We start from the raw sequence: 15,978 nt of genomic DNA, 5'->3' as shown, positions 1-15,978 counted from the left end.
TGCTCTAAAACAAATTAAAACGAACTGAATTAGAGAAAAAAAGCCAACACTAAATAAACCTAAACTAGAATGAAAAATCCCAAACTATTAGAACCTTGTTACACACTGAGATTTCCCAGGACTCCATGGGTCAGGTCTTGTAGATGGGGAAAAACAGAAATTCCTGTGAATTTTGCAATGACATGCATTCATTTTGAACCAACTGACAGTCCTTCCTGAAGTGTGAGCGACCACCTGCCCTTGTAAGGACTGTTCCTTTAATGTTGGATCAGGTTCCACTCATGTAACAGGTGAGTCTGAGGACTGTGGTCTGTGAAGCCACTGAAAACCTTTTCTTTGTATTTTTGTCAGTTAAAGGATCAAGCAAATTGACAAGCACAGATTTTTGTTTGTTTTTGCAACTATTCTGGAAAGTAGGTTTGTGTAATCAGTGATTGCATGCTACGTTTGGATGCATTTTGTCAGTTTCATCGTTTATTCATGTTTTTATCTTCTTCGGTACTCTGCTGGTGCTAGTCCAGGCCTGTCAAACTCATTTTAGTTCAGCTCCACATTCAGCCCAATCTGATCTCCAGTGGGCTGAACCAGTGAAATAATAACAGTGAAAAAAATAAAATTATAATATGATTATGTTTACATCTACAACATTTCCTTAAAAATCTGAATAACATGAAAAGTCTGAAGAAAAACAAGTGCAATTTGAATAATATTCTGCCTCAGTTTATCAGTTTATCATTTACACATGTGCATTACAACGTACATTATAAATACAAATACACAAAACATTTAATAACAGGTATAATATTGGTAAAATTGCATTTACTTCTCTTAAGACATTTCCGTTTGTTCATATTTGTTCAGGTTATTCACATTTTTTGTAAAAGAATAGTTTGTTAATGTACATATTTTCATGTAATTTTACTTTTCACACTAAAACAAAGATCAAATCTGCAGTTGTCATTATTTATAGGTTATTATGATACTATTGTACTGATCTGACCCAATTGAGATCTACTTGGTCTGTATGTGGAACCTTAATTAAAAGGATTTTTACACCATTGATTGTTAATATCTTCAGTGTAGTTTTTGCATTTCACTAATTCATCCTATTGGACCCTTTGGAGGGCCGGATTTGGCCCCCGGTCCACATGTTTGACACCTGTGTGCGAGCTGTTCTTCCATTCACAGCTGTGAGTCAGTTCCAGTCTGCTCTGCTCAGAATACTGAGGAAAATAAAGCCGTCAGCTGGAACTTCTGTTCTTGTGTCTCTTCTGTTCTCTAGTGTTTAACTGATGAACTGCAGCTCAACACTTTTTTTTTTTTTTTTCAGTTTCAGCTCTGAAGGTTCAGCTCTAACCACAGACGTTCTGTAATCGTCTGCAGGATATCCCAGGTTACCTAGATTACATCTCATACTACTGCACAAATGGGATTTTCAGTGTTCAGTGTAAATGTCCACAGAGTCCACATTCCACAGTGGATGTGGACAATTTAGTTCCAGATACAAGAGATTGTTCTAAGCTACAGGTGGATCCAATTAGAGGCTAATTGGAGTCGTTTTGAATTTTTTTATGAATTTTGGAAAATTGCTCAATGATGACAGATGGAAAACTGTAGATGTTGTGACCTTGAACTTTGGCCTACTGGGACCAAAATGGACTGGGTTGGTCCCAGGGCCTAGGCCTATCTGTGGGGAAGATCTGGGAAAGATGGGTGGAAGAGTTTCCCCTAAAGTTGCTAACAAACAAACAAACAAACAAACAAACAAACGCACAAAGCAAAGTGATCACAATACCTCCTGGTGGAGGAAATAATGAATGATATGGAGGAGAAATTCCACTTCTACAGTTCACACATACATTTAGACGCCTGAGTCAGGTGGCTTTGGAAATATTTTTAATGAGAATGACTCCATGTTTTTCAACAACATAAAACCAGTGTATGTGTTCGTGGCATCACCTGTAACGTGTCATGATTCCCCCTGATAACCAGCCCACTGGGGCCAGAGGAGTGGATTCTACAGGCGTATACTGTATGTACAGTCGTCCACCAGTAGGGGAAGACTTGCACCAGTCAGACACCTGTCCTCATCAGCGGGGGGGTTGGGTGGTGTTGTACTGGACAAAACCTTGGATCAAGTATTAGTTCAAGCTCCTGCTGCATGCACTAGGGCACAGGTGTCAAACATGTGGCCCGGGGGCCAAAACTGGCCCGCTAAAGGCTCCAATTTGGCCCATGGAATGAATTTGTGAAACAGAAAAATTACACTGAAGAAATTAACAATCATGGATGTTACAATCATTTTAGGTCACTTCAATCTAAAGTGGATCAGAACCAGTAAAATACTATCAGAATTACCTATAAATAATGAATAAAAGCTATTTTTTTCTCTTTGTTTTAGTGTAAACAAAGTAAAATTACACAAAAATGTTTACATTTACAGACTAGCCTTTTACAAAAAATATGAATAACCTGAACAAATAAGAACAGCCTGAAGTGTCTTCAGAGAAGTATGTGGAATTGTACCCATATTCTGCCTGTTACTAAATGTTTTGTGTATTTGTAGATCCACTGTGATGTGTACATTATAATGTACATGTATAAATGATACACTATGGTGCAATATTATTCAAATTGCACTTATTTTTCTTAAGAATTTTCAGGTTGTTCATATATTTTTATGTTATGTTCAAGTACAGTTCACACATGTAAATATTTTCATCATGGAATTTTACTTTTTTCACTCAAAAACATAGAGAAAGCTTTGGAGTTGGCATTATTTATAAGTTCTTATCCTATTCTTTTACTGGTCTGGCCCACTTTAGATCATATTAGGCTGTATGTGGAACTGAACTAAAATGAGTTTGACAGCCCTGCACTAGGGTGGGAGGAGTCACTGTTCTGTAATTTAGCAGGTTACAGGATAGAAAATGATGTGCACTGCATGGGATTTTTTTTAACACCAAAGTCAAGCAATCCTGTAGCAAAGCAGTGGGTCTAACTTGTCACTTCTTCCATCCTTTCAGAACGGGTTTATGGTGCGACTCAAAGCGACTCTGTGCAGCACATCCTGGATATGTCACGGCTGAATCAGAACAAGCATATTGATCTTTTTGGACAATGTTCAACAAATGATTAAGACAAACCTTGGTTCAGTCCACAAGGAAAAAATTGCACACATTGCAGGCAAAAAATTAGTCTGAAATACTTTATTCTCCTCTATTGTTACACAAGAGAACATCCAGTGGAGTTTCTTTACAAGTGTCGTCTTACGAGGAGGGAGTTGCTCTCTAGGTGTTACCTTCCCGACAGAAAACAATGAACAAGTGTCCAAATATTGACTCTGGCTGTGGAAGAGAGACACATTTATTTCACTCTCACCCAGGGTTCAAGGCTGAACCTCCACTAAGTGTGTGTGTTTGCTCTGCCTCTGTTATGCTGAGCTTGGCTGTTTTCCTGTAACTATCTTTGTTCGGAGGTCATACGTTTTTCTTTTTTTCCTGTCAGATCCTACAATGGGAAAAACGTGATGGTGGTTTTTGTACTGAGGTGGGTACCACAATGCCAGCTTTGGGTGTTTTGTTACTGCAGCCATGAAAACTGAAGCTATAATATATAGTTTGATTAATCTGATTATGGGTTAAAGTGCTGCACCTATAGGACACACATAGATCTACATTCATACCCTTGACACAGTGTTAAGACTACATTATGACCTTTTATGCATGCAAAAAACATAGTAATGGAAACCAGATGGGCCCCAAAATGGTAGTTAGTTTATATATATATATATATATATACATATATATATAAAAAAACTATAGAAGCAATAAACCAACTGCCTTGTTCACGTCAAAAGAATATCCTGTAACTAAGTCTGAATTATTTCATTAAATGTTCTGTACTATGTTATTCAAATTAAATCAATTTCAAACAGTTTTTGTGACAAATAATAATAAAAAAATTGGAGCCCATGTTTGGCATCTGAGCTTTGCTAGTTCGACAAAGGCAGAGAAACAAAGAGAAAAGAACGAAACACAAGGCAAACAGAAAAAAAAAAGACTTGAAGACATTATCGGCACCAAACCACACGGCCCCCTCCTGTCCCATCCCAGACTTTCATTCCATACCAAGTGTGTGCATGCGTCAAAGAAAAAAAAAAGCCACACAGTTAGAAGACAAAGGTTGGGGAAGAAGTCACTTGTTTCCAGTGAAAAGGACACTGGCACACAAGAGTTTAGAGACAGTTCAGGGGTTACAGGGTCAAATGGGGGGTGTTGGTGAGGAGGGTCCGGCTGCAGGGGGTCATTGCATCGGTGTCTCGTCAGTGGTGGAGTCCTCCTGCTGGTTTGGTGTGGACTCGTCTGCCGGAGCACCGCCGCTGCTGCCGCTGGCGTCCTGAGCGCCCAGTGTACCAGTGGATGTGGATGGAGTCATCTTGGTCTGAGATGATCAAAAGACAAATATTCTCAGATGAGCTTGTGTTTTAAGCACAAATACTTTTCCACACTTTTTGGACATGTCCTAATCTTCATAACTATTGGACATCTATTTTTACTACATTTTCAGAAATATATGACATTAACTTCCCACCTTCAGCCCTGACAGCACTTTCTGGAGTGATTCCCCCAAACATTCATATTTTTAAATATTATTCAAATGCTATTGCATTTGCTTCTGTACTTGCACCATGTCTTATACTTCTGAGGTGGAAACAGGAATCCCCTCCCACACATGATCAGTGGATCGCAGACATTATGAGGTTTTTACAAATGGAGGAGATGAGATGGACATTAGCAGGATCAACTGCAAAATTCTATAAAGCATGGCAGCCTTTTCTAAAATTCACAGAAACTGACAGAATGAACAATATATCATGACTTTAACACCAAACCACCACTCATCACCTGGAGAACTGTAGGTATGGTACATATTTTATTTATGTCTTTTTTTTAATATATGTATAATCATTATCTATTCAATCTTATTTTATGTATTTATTTTTGCTTTTGCTATGTTTTCACATCTAGACTTTGTATGAATGCTATGTGCCTCCTGTTCATAATCCTGATGTCTTTGGGTAGATATATTTACATGTTTATGTTTAAGTTGGGGGTGGGGACTTGTGTTTAAAACGACAGTAGAAATGTACAGATTGTATGATGCATCCATGTTATGCTGTTGAAAATCAACAAATAAAATTATTTTTTAAAAAAAGTGAAATACTTTGACTCAAGTAAAACATCGCACACACACAAACACACACACACACACACACACACATATATATATAAATATATATATATATATATATATATATATACACACACACACACACACACACACATATAGTGTATACACCAGTCAGCCAGCAGAACAGTCCAATTACTGACAGGGGAAGTGGTAATTATGTTGATTATTTCATTACAATGGCACCTTTCACTGGTTGGATATATTAGGCAGTAAGTGAACGCTGACTCTGTGAAGCTGTTGTGTAGCAGCAAAATGAGCAACATAAGGAACGGAGTGACTTTGACCAGGTCTGCACTGCAGTCGGAGTGACTGGGTCAGAGTATCTCACACTGAAGACACTGCTGGGTGATCCTGGTAGAGGGAAGACTATCCCAGTCTCAGGCTGAGTGACCATGTGTGGGACGTGCTGGACAAATAAATCTGGTCCATGAATGCCCCACTTCACTACCTACAGGACTTCAGGGATCTGCCGTTAACACACCTTCAGAGATGGAGGTGCAGGAGGACTCAGGTCAGAGCAGTCTGGGTGGAAAAAGCAGAACCTACACAATATTAGACAGGTGGTCATAATGTTCTGCTCTCATAGACGCTCGACTGGTTGCAAGGTTCTAATAGTTTTGGATTTTTCATTATAGTTTAGTTTTATTTAGTTTTTGACTTTTTTTTCTCTAATTCAGTTAGTTTTAATTCATTTTTAGAGCAGGTTTGATAGTTTTTATTAGTTTTCATTTTTTTCTAAATGCTTAGTTTTAGTTCAGTTTTAGTTCAGTGGTCTCTTTTCTCTTCTCTGTCGTCGTATTCAAATCAATCCCAGACAGGACTCTGCTGCTTTAGTCTCCATGTTTCCAGGTAGAGTGGGGACCAGAAGACGACTGGAAACCACAAGTGAACACAAGTGACGGACCCTTAAATATCATATGGTGCCAGCAGAGAAAACTGCTCAAGCAAAATAAATCGATTTTGTATCAATCCAACATTGACAAAAACGAAAGGAATTTTATCCATAAGTTTTATCTGTTTTAGTTAGTTTTGTAAACACACAATACAGTTTCAGTTAGTTATTGTGTTTTCTTTTAATTATAGTTTTTATTTATTTCAGTTAATGAAAATGTTTTTTCAATTCTAGTTTTCATCATTTCATTAGTTTTCGTTAACGATAATAACCTTGATTGGTTGGGATCCAGTTGTTCTTTAGACCACTTTAGGTAGACACAAACCACTTCACATTGGGTATAAATAACAAAAGCTGGAGATGCTCTGACACAGTGACTTGGCCATCACAGTTTCTCCATTGTCAAATTCTTAATCTTGCCCATTTTGCTGTTTCTGACAGATCAACTTCCAGGGCTAAATGATCACTTACTGCCTCATATATCCCACCCACTGACAGGTTCCATTCTTTTTCCTCACCACTGTCACCAGTCACTAGTGTTTACTCCTGGAGAATTCTGTTGGGTTTCTGTAAATTGGCTTAGAGTCTGGTTTCGACCAACTCTGTATGTAAAGTGTCACGAGATAACTTTTGTTATGATTTGGTGCTATATAAATAAAATTTCATTTAATCTGATTTAATGAGATCATCAAAATTAATACCACCTTGTCAGTGTCAAAATGTTAGGGTTGATGGGTACACACATATATGCTGTTATATCAAATGAATGCTTTAACTTTTCATCCCTTTGAATGCTGACCTTAAACATGTAGTGAAGGATTTTCAGTGTAGAATTCATAAAGGATGTGACTCCTTCTTTCACCATTGGTTTTAAATTATTATTATTATTATTATTATTATTATTATTATTACCATCATCATTATTATCATCATTATCGTCATTATCAGTATTATCATCATTATTATTATCATTATTATTATTATTATTTATTATTATTATTATTATTATTATTATTATTACTATTATCACCATCATCATTATTATCATCATTATCGTCATTATCAGTATTATCATTATTATTATTATTATTATTGTTATTATCATCATCATCATCATCATTATTATTATCATTATTATTATTATTATTATTGTTATTATTATTATTGTTATTATTACTCAGTGACTTTGAGAGGAGTTGAGTGTCTATGATCTCCAGGTCTATTTGATAAAGCTTCAACCAGACAGACTAAGAACTAATGTTTAGAACTATGCCAATAGACTTCAATGACTTGGTAAAAGAACGTCACAACTGGACAAAACAGAATGAAACAAACAGGTTAAATTTCCTGTGTACATTCCTGGTGGATCCTTCTTGTTATTGGTTTTGGGGTCACGTGCAGTATAACCCACCGTCCAGGACATATGACGCACTCCAACATTAACCCTCACAGACCTACAACACCACATGACGCGCACTGGTTGATTTAGTTTTTCTCTTTTAGTTCCAGTCAGCACCAGGAGTCAATCATCATCTGATTGTGGTTCATTTGAAATCACAATGTTGCATTTGTATTGTCTGAGAATGAATGAATTTACCAGACAGTAAAAAAAAAAAAAAAAAAGTGCAGTGAAGTGAAAACTTGTGTTTTTACTGCAACTCAGGCAGATCCTTTATAAAGTTAGTTTTTTCTTATTTAGAAAGTTGAATCTAGATGTTTTACACTTCCACATTTTCTTTTTTTTTTTTTTGGCATTTGGCACCACTGGAAAGCTGAGAAACTCAACAATTTGCTTTACTTTTTAAGGAATATGAGTAGGATTCATGACTACAAATGTAGCCACAGGAGATAGTCACTGTCTCTGAAGGTTAACATCTGAAAGTGACTGTAAACCACACAGAAGAACTGTTTTTAATGCGTTTTAATTACCTTCAAAGTCTCCACTTTCTCTTCAAATGACTTAAAAGTCGGCGCATTCCTGAGAAAAGAAAAGACATGGAGGAAAATGAGACAAAATTACATACTTACAGTGTTTTCATGAATTCGACCTGGAGAAAAACTCAACATGTGAGCTCTTGATAAAAGGAAGATAGATGGAGCAGGACGTCTGCTGTAATAATGCCTTTGGAGGTCATGTCACCCGATACTCAACACAGACAATGTGGGTTTGTCTGAAGTCTATTCTGTTCCTCTGAAAAGGTGCAAAGAGGTGTGGTTACTGAGCAGAGCATCACCAAGCATATGTACAGTGAAGATATGAGAGAAGAGCTTTCACACAAGTTCGATTAGACTAAAACCACATGCTTCAGTTATGTCACTGGGTTACCTTCAGTTCATATGAAAGAGAAACTAAGTGTTTTAGAACATTAATAATTATGTCAAACGGCTTACTGTGACAGCCTTTTTCCTTACTATTATCTTTAGTCTCCTCTGTCAGATGTTTATTCATACATGTAACTTTCTGTTTTAATATTTGTTATTACCCTGCTAAATTCAGCTCATACAGACCAAAAGCTAAATATTTATTTATTTATTTAGGCTACAACAGTGTTAAGGTTGAAGTGTGACTATGACACATTCCTAAAACTGCCACTTCTCTGATAGCTGTGACTTTGAAGCACATACAAACCTATAACCACAGGTGTCCTTGAGTGGAACCTCAACATTACATTTGATGCATTAATTTATTCAGTATTTGAATCATTTTGTGCCAGTCACATAAACACAAACTGGATTGGGTGCCCTTACCTTATCACAGGCATGCTAGTCGAGTGTTGTAATGAGCACATGCTATCCGACAGCATTATGGAGAAGAAAGGGAGTATTAGTGAAAATCTCAGCATAGACAGTTTTACAGAGAGAAACAAGATGGAAACTGAAAGGCACATACATGCATGCACATCTTCATTTATTTGACTATATGTCCAATGAGTGAGCATAAATCCTATAAATCCTCGTTCATCCCATTAAGATCGATTGTGTATTAACACAGTGGGTGTGTGCTAATCCTGTGTATTATGGGGGAATATCTTGTCATCAAACACATGCACACAGAAACAAAGAAAGCATGTCTAAGGTAAGCACATACACACACACACACACACCCATTGACCCCTGTCAGGTCTTTCTCCATTACCCCATCCCCCCAGCCGGCTCCATTTGGGTGTGCTTCTCAGCACACTGCAGCTTTGAGGGCCCTAATAATCTTGTTTGCAGCTCAGTAATCCAGAGAGAAGAAGGATGACAAGGGAGAAGACTGATTAGCATAAGGAGGTGGGGGTGGGTGGGTGTCAACAGGGGTGAGATCTTAATAGGAACAATCTGTTATTGGCTTTATAAAGCCTTGTTTAACCAGGAAATGTTGACAATCATGGTACGGTTTGATATTTTTGCCACTTTGGAAGCAGATTTAGCTCTCTGTGTCATAAAGATCCGTATAGGACACTAAATATAACCTCTGTGATTACACGCTCTAATCATTTCAAGGAAATGGAATCTTGCAACATCTTGGCTACTTCTCTGTATTTCCTTCAGGGTTTGACAACATACATAGTTTTCAACAACATCCATTTAAGACTAAGACTTTTTAAACACTGGTACCCAGTTTTTAAGAGTTGAGAGGGTTGTATTTAGTGGCTTTGGTGATGTTCGTAATAGAAATAAATAAATAAATAAATAAATAAATAAATAAATAAATAAATAGTGATTGTTGTTTTTAAACCCAATGCTCCGCAGGTCAACAATGTCTTGCACAAGATGCTGCAGGTTTCAGAACAGCTACATTCATCAAAACCAAGGACTAAAATACACTGTTCGGAGCTGGATCTTGGTGATCTTACACTTATCTATGTGAAACGATGGTTAAGATTAACAGAGACGATTACTTACGATTACTATAGCCTGGACCACATTACAGGAGTCTTAAAAATGGGCTGACTGTGACTGTAGGGAAAAGGGGTGCCATGGTACAGGAAGCCCATGGTTCGGTCCGTACCTCGGTTTTTGGGTCATGGTTTCAGTTTGGTTTTGGCACATATTTTGTGCATAAAGAGGACAGGTTTTTTTCTCCCAAAATTATATTTTTATTTTGCTTGTCAGCAAACTGAACTTTACAGTAGGATCAAATTATATCACTGTACTGAATAAAATAACACTTTCTGTACTGAACAATAAAACCCTTTCTTATTGCTTGACTACTTGTATACAGTCGTATTCAACAGGCATGTGCACACATTAGGCCCAAAGGGGGCTTTTTTTAAAAAAACAAATAAGTTCCAGTTCTGCATAGGGATGTAAAAGAAAACAGCAGTATAAAAACACCACGATTATTTACCGTACGCATTTCCTTGTTATAGTGTGTCCCGTGTATGTGTGTCAAAGCACTGGGTTGGAAACCCACAGGAACTTAAAAGTGAGTTACTGTGTAGACAATGTGTTTAATCATGGGTCGAGTCGTGAGTCAAATGTATGCGGGTACGGGCGGGTGCTGGTTTTGGTTTGGGCCGTTTACTTGTAGCCGGGGATTTTGTAAACGGAAATTTTTGTCTGCGTTTATCCCTATCATTTACACAACAACAACAGGCAGGAGCACAGTAATCGAAGGTTTCTAATAACTCCGGCTAAAGTGGAAATTTTGGCAAATCTCCGTGTTGGCATTTGCTTGTAAATAGACAGAAAAGACAGAAACAGAGATTCTTGGACGGATGAAACTGGATCATCACATGTGATGATCCAGTTTAGAGGAAGAGGATGGAGCTGATAAGCAGGGTGCGATTTGTCAAAAAAAAACAAAAGGGGGGAAGTTTTTTTGTTTTTTTAAAACAAGAAAAAACAAGTAATCAACAGGCCTAATTCTTTTTTAAGTTAACGGTAGACATGTCGAACAGTTGAACATTAATCTTTAATGCAAACTAAAAATACATGAAACATTTAATTTTCTGTGACGGCCACACCTGCGATGTGGGAGATGGTCTAATTTAGATTCAGGACCATGGATGAGCGCCAATCACACCAACATGGCAGAGGTTTGATGGTGAACGGGTAACTCAATCAGACTGTAAAATGGAACATAAAACCTGATTGATTCAGATGCTGTTGAACATATACACTGGTGCCTGCAGACGTACGCCTGTACTAGTGGTGAGCCAATCAAGAGGTTACCTGTGGGTCAGGTCAAAAAAAAAAAAGACACTTTCAGACACACAGAGAGACACTGACATATAGGCTACAGAGAGAGACAGGTAAGGTGTACCATGTGTTTATTTGCATGGGGACATTCGTGAATTCCGAGACAGCTGACAGTTCAGTTCAGGTGAAAGTTAAAGCTCCCACAGAGTCAGGTGCACTGTGCACATAGGCTGCTGTGAGTGGCATGGACTCTGCATCTGCTTTGGGTCCGCCTCGACCATGCATGGACGTCAAATACGCCTGACTATAAGTGTAAGAAAACTAAGTCACAACCTGCCTGTTATTTCAATTGTCTTTTAATCACTGATGGGGTTGCCCCCTTGAGGATAAAAATTCATTCAGCAGAAGTAGGGATTTAAAAACCGGGGGGGGGGGGGGGTGGTGGTGGTCAGATGCAGCTGTTAATGACTACAGAACTGACATGGTTTGACTCAGAGTTTAAACCCTTTTTCATTCCCTCTGTCACATTAGAAAAGTAGTTTGTGATTGTAAATAAAGTCACCAGCTGATCATTGCATTGTTACATGTCTCGGACGTGGAACCAGGAAAACTACATCTCCATAGGTTCATAGCAGAAGTAATGTTTTGTTCAGGATTTTGATTGGCTAATGGTATGCGATTGTCCCGCTACACTGCCATCTACAGACCTGGCATGGCAGAACTCAATGAAGAGAGTTATGACACGCTTTGATGTCGCCACACGTGGTTCATGTAAGCCTGAATTGTTCCAAACAAACTAAGCACTCTCATGTTATTTAATGGGAGAAACAGCAGTGACCATGGTCAATCTGGAAACAAACCACACACAACCGTTGTGTCACTCCTGTGTGTACTGTTGTGTGTGTTCTACTTCTGAGTAGTGGGGTTGACCACTGAAAGGAGAGACTTTATTATGAAAACTTACATTTTGGGGGGTAAGAATGGTGTTAGCTTGGGTAGGCTACTTACATGAGTGGTACTAACTTTACAAGTTCATTCATTCTTCAATTGTACTGTACTCATAAGGAGAGAGACAATTTACCATTTTTAAGTTTTACTATTATAGGACTGAGGTACAATCAGAAAACAGTGTTTATCTGTGAACACTGTGTGTCTGCCGAGCTCTGCTCTGACAACACACACAATACAACATTAACCAGTGGATAGCATGGCGGCTAACTTAACGTGTTAACATTAGCACACACGCTAAACTCATTAAAATCTCAACATTAGCAAACTCAAAACTCAACAGAATTCTTATGGGATGAGTCAGATCTTGCAAACGCCAAGTGACAGAAGTTTTGCTTTCTTTAACTCATGAATAATAACTTTAATAAACTTTTATTTATCAGAGCTCAGCTCTACAGCAACTCTCCTCCTAATGATCACATGACCTCAGCTGACAAACTGAACCAAACACCACCAGGTTCAGCAAAACAACTAAAATAAAACCCACTGAGAACAACATCTGTACTAACGTTACCTTATCTTAAAAACTCCATAATTTGTGGTTACAGTGGTTAAATCTCCACAGCTGGCCAAGTCAAGATAGCTAACTATAGGACTACAGCTGACAATCCAACATAACAGTTGTTTAAGATATAAATTCATACAAACGCTAACACATTGCATAGAAAACAGAATTTACAACATAAATGTCTGATAATACAGAAAATACACTCGATAATTTGAAAGAAGATGATATCTTATTAACTTAGCGCTGGAATTGCTAGATCAGCTGCAGTAGAAATGAATGTGTTCCGACGGCGTTCCACTCAATGTAGGAACTACCGGTCCCTCCAGAACCAGGAAGTAGGTCCACATTTCATCCACCGTTTTTTTACAGCAGGAGTCTGTGGAAGTGTCGTGACTCTTCACTGATAATCTCTCCAATCTTAAACCTTTATACGCTACAGAATTAGAAAATAATGGAACATTACATGCTACAGGATTCTCATATCCAGTGCAGAGTCCACAACCTGACTTGATTTTACATAATGCGATGGCATGGGCACATATGTGTAAAGAAATGCTTGCAATGTTCTACAGTTTAAAACAAAAAAAGAAGAAAAAAAAGGGAAGATACATAAGACACAAGGTATTAAGAGATGATGAAGAACAACATGGTTCAATAGAGAGTGATTTCCCATTTCAAAGTCTTCCAGTTTCTCCACTGCCCCACTCATTTAGGAGACTACCAGCAGTTCCATTCCAATGGGAGATGTGAACACAATTTACAGATTTCAACTGATTCTTCCATCCCCAAAGTTATCTGAGTGAATTTTAGACCTACCTTTCACAAGATACATACTGTCTGAAAACTGACATTAAAATGACTGGTCAGGAGAAAATTGTCTGTGTTTGAGGCTCGTCTCTGTCACAGCAACAAACTTTTGCAAGAGGCAAGTAAAACAAGTGGTGAAATAAAATGAGGCCAAGTTAAATAGGCTAAAATAATGTTAACTTGCACTAAAAACCTGATATTACTGCACTTTTTTATTTGGCTCTTGATTTACTTTTCTCTATCCACATGACATTCTCAATCCTTCAAACTCCGCACACTCGAGAAAGAGGAAGTGAATTGTTTTATATCAGTGAGCAAACATTCACTGCACCATCTGTGTGCAGAGGTTCTTTGACATAGTCAGCATGGGAGTCCTGTGGGTGACTGGGTTACTCCCTTTTCAAATCTGCTTCAAGTACTGTTCTATTTGTTATCCTCATTAGCTTTGAAGGCTACAATGTTCAATGCTGCCTAGTACCAAGGTTCTAATAGTTTTGGATTTTTCATTCTAGTTTAGTTTTATTTAGTTTTGACTTTTTTTTCTCTAATTCAGTTCGTTTTAATTCATTTTTAGAGCAGGATTGCTAGTTTTCATTAGTTTTCATTTTTTTCTAAATGCTTAGTTTTAGTTTAGTTTTAGTATTAATTTTAGTTTAGTCATCTCTTTTTTCTTCTTCTCTGTCGTCGTATTCAAATAAATCCCAGACAGGACTCTGCTGCTTTCTCCCAACTTTAGTCTCCATGTTTCCAGGTAGAGTGGGGACCAGAAGACGACTGGAAACCACAAGTGAACACAAGTGACGGACCCTTAAATATCATATGGTGCCGCTAGCTAAAATTGCTTGAAGGAAATAAATCGCTTTTGTATCAATCCGACATTGACAAAGATGAAAACGAAGGGAATTTTATCCATAATTTTTATCTGTTTCAGTTAGTTTTGTAAACACGCAATACAGTTTCAGTTAGTTATTGTTTTTTTCTTTTAATTATAGTTTTTATTTATTTCAGTTAATGAAAATGTTTTTTCAATTCTCATGTTCATCATTTCGTTTGTTTTCATTAACGATAATAACCTTGCCTAATACTGATTTTCATTCCTAAAACAGTAGTGTGACCCCAATCAGTCTGGGAGAAGTTTAGGAGAGCCAAGAATCGATCTCTAAAGACCCTCACATCACCACCTCATCTGCTAAAATTCAGACTTTTTAAGTCTACTACAAGAGGTAAACAACAACTATGAGATGTGTTCATTATTATAATGTTGCTCCGACCGAGTGAGCACAAAAATAGTGTGTGTATAAGAGCTACTTTGGAAAGATGTGGTATTTCCCAAAATATCCCAAGTGCAGACAGTTCCTGGATGTGCAGTCAGGCTGATGTCTCCTCTCCTGTCTCACCTGACATCCTCGAGCTTCCGGCCGATAGCTGAGCCCACAGTGGAGAGCGCTGCCGTGGCCTTTAGACTCGCCTGAGATATTGTTTCAGATGTCCTTCTGTAGCTGAAAAACACAAGAGTAGAATGAGACAGACAGGGAAGAATGATGTGCAGCCAAAAAAAGGATATGAGGGTGATGAAAAAAGACTGGGAGATCAAAGACTGAAATGAGACATCAAGGTTGGGACAACACTTCAATGTTTTGTTTTTTTTTGTTGTTTTTTTTCATATTAAGATGCCTGAAAGCATCAGAATGCTGCTCATTTCCTGCAAAGTAAAGCTCCACACAGGCCACAGGCAGCTTGTCAAGTGCACTGACATCTTTTTCCTTGTTGTTTGCAGGGAAAAAATCTCAAATGGGGACAGAGAATATTTTAAGAATCTCAACACTAGAACCTTACAAAGCCACAGTCAGTGTTTGGAAGTTCCATCTAACAGCATTAGGTAATTAAATTGCAAATGAATGTAATGGAAATCTGTTAGATTTACTGAGTTAAAATATGTAATTACATGAAGTAATGTTGGTGATTACAAAATGCAACATCTGAATGTACTCCTCCAAGTAAAAAGTGTATATGTAGAATATGACATTCATTCTGTTTGCATCTTTTCAGCATGTAGGAATATCTTCTGTTGAGGGGACAACAAAGCCTTCGGGACAAATTCTATGCAGATAGCACAAGGGCCATCCACACCAAGACATAGAACTAGAACATTTTTAAAGTCACTGCAACTTTGTGGTTGTGGATTGTATTGGACTTCATGAACATTTTGAGATACATGGCAACATTTCAGGTTGAAATATTTTGTTTATATTTATATTTATATGTTTATATTTTATTAACGTGTTAACTTTTGTAGACAGGAAATTTGATTCATAACAAGCGGATAACCAGCAGTGGTGTTTTAAATGTTGAAATCTTATAATTGTTTCTAAGGTAGAAAAGC

The 15,978-nt window shown here is 37.7% G+C and overlaps 1 protein-coding gene and 1 long non-coding RNA gene across 4 annotated transcripts in view; both read right to left on the bottom strand.

Annotated features, from left to right (window-relative positions):
• Positions 1 to 349: 349 nt before the first annotated feature.
• Positions 350 to 1,407, bottom strand: LOC115427961 (uncharacterized). Its single transcript, XR_003936564.1, has 2 exons — positions 1,160 to 1,407; positions 350 to 512 (listed from the first exon to the last, which is right to left on the bottom strand). It is a non-coding gene; the product is annotated as an uncharacterized LOC115427961 (long non-coding RNA).
• Positions 1,408 to 3,197: 1,790 nt separating this feature from the next.
• Positions 3,198 to 15,978, bottom strand: part of tpd52 (tumor protein D52) — a 50,160-nt gene continuing 37,379 nt past the window's right edge. For 2 of the 3 annotated variants that reach the window (XM_030146715.1, XM_030146714.1), the window contains exons 4-7: positions 14,993 to 15,094; positions 8,894 to 8,935; positions 8,075 to 8,123; positions 3,198 to 4,443 (exon numbers count right to left, since the gene is read on the bottom strand). In XM_030146715.1, coding sequence (XP_030002575.1) covers positions 4,306 to 4,443; positions 8,075 to 8,123; positions 8,894 to 8,935; positions 14,993 to 15,094 — 331 coding nt within the window. In that variant the 3' untranslated portion in view covers positions 3,198 to 4,305. The remainder of the gene's footprint in view (positions 4,444 to 8,074; positions 8,124 to 8,893; positions 8,936 to 14,992; positions 15,095 to 15,978) is intronic. The other variant, XM_030146716.1, reaches the window with a different exon arrangement.

The sequence above is a fragment of the Sphaeramia orbicularis genome, chromosome 11 (genome assembly GCF_902148855.1).
Source record: "Sphaeramia orbicularis chromosome 11, fSphaOr1.1, whole genome shotgun sequence".
NCBI classification, from domain to species: domain Eukaryota; kingdom Metazoa; phylum Chordata; class Actinopteri; order Kurtiformes; family Apogonidae; genus Sphaeramia; species Sphaeramia orbicularis.
The sequence above is the reverse complement of the archived record's forward strand: the minus strand, read 5'-3'. Positions and strand labels throughout refer to the sequence as shown.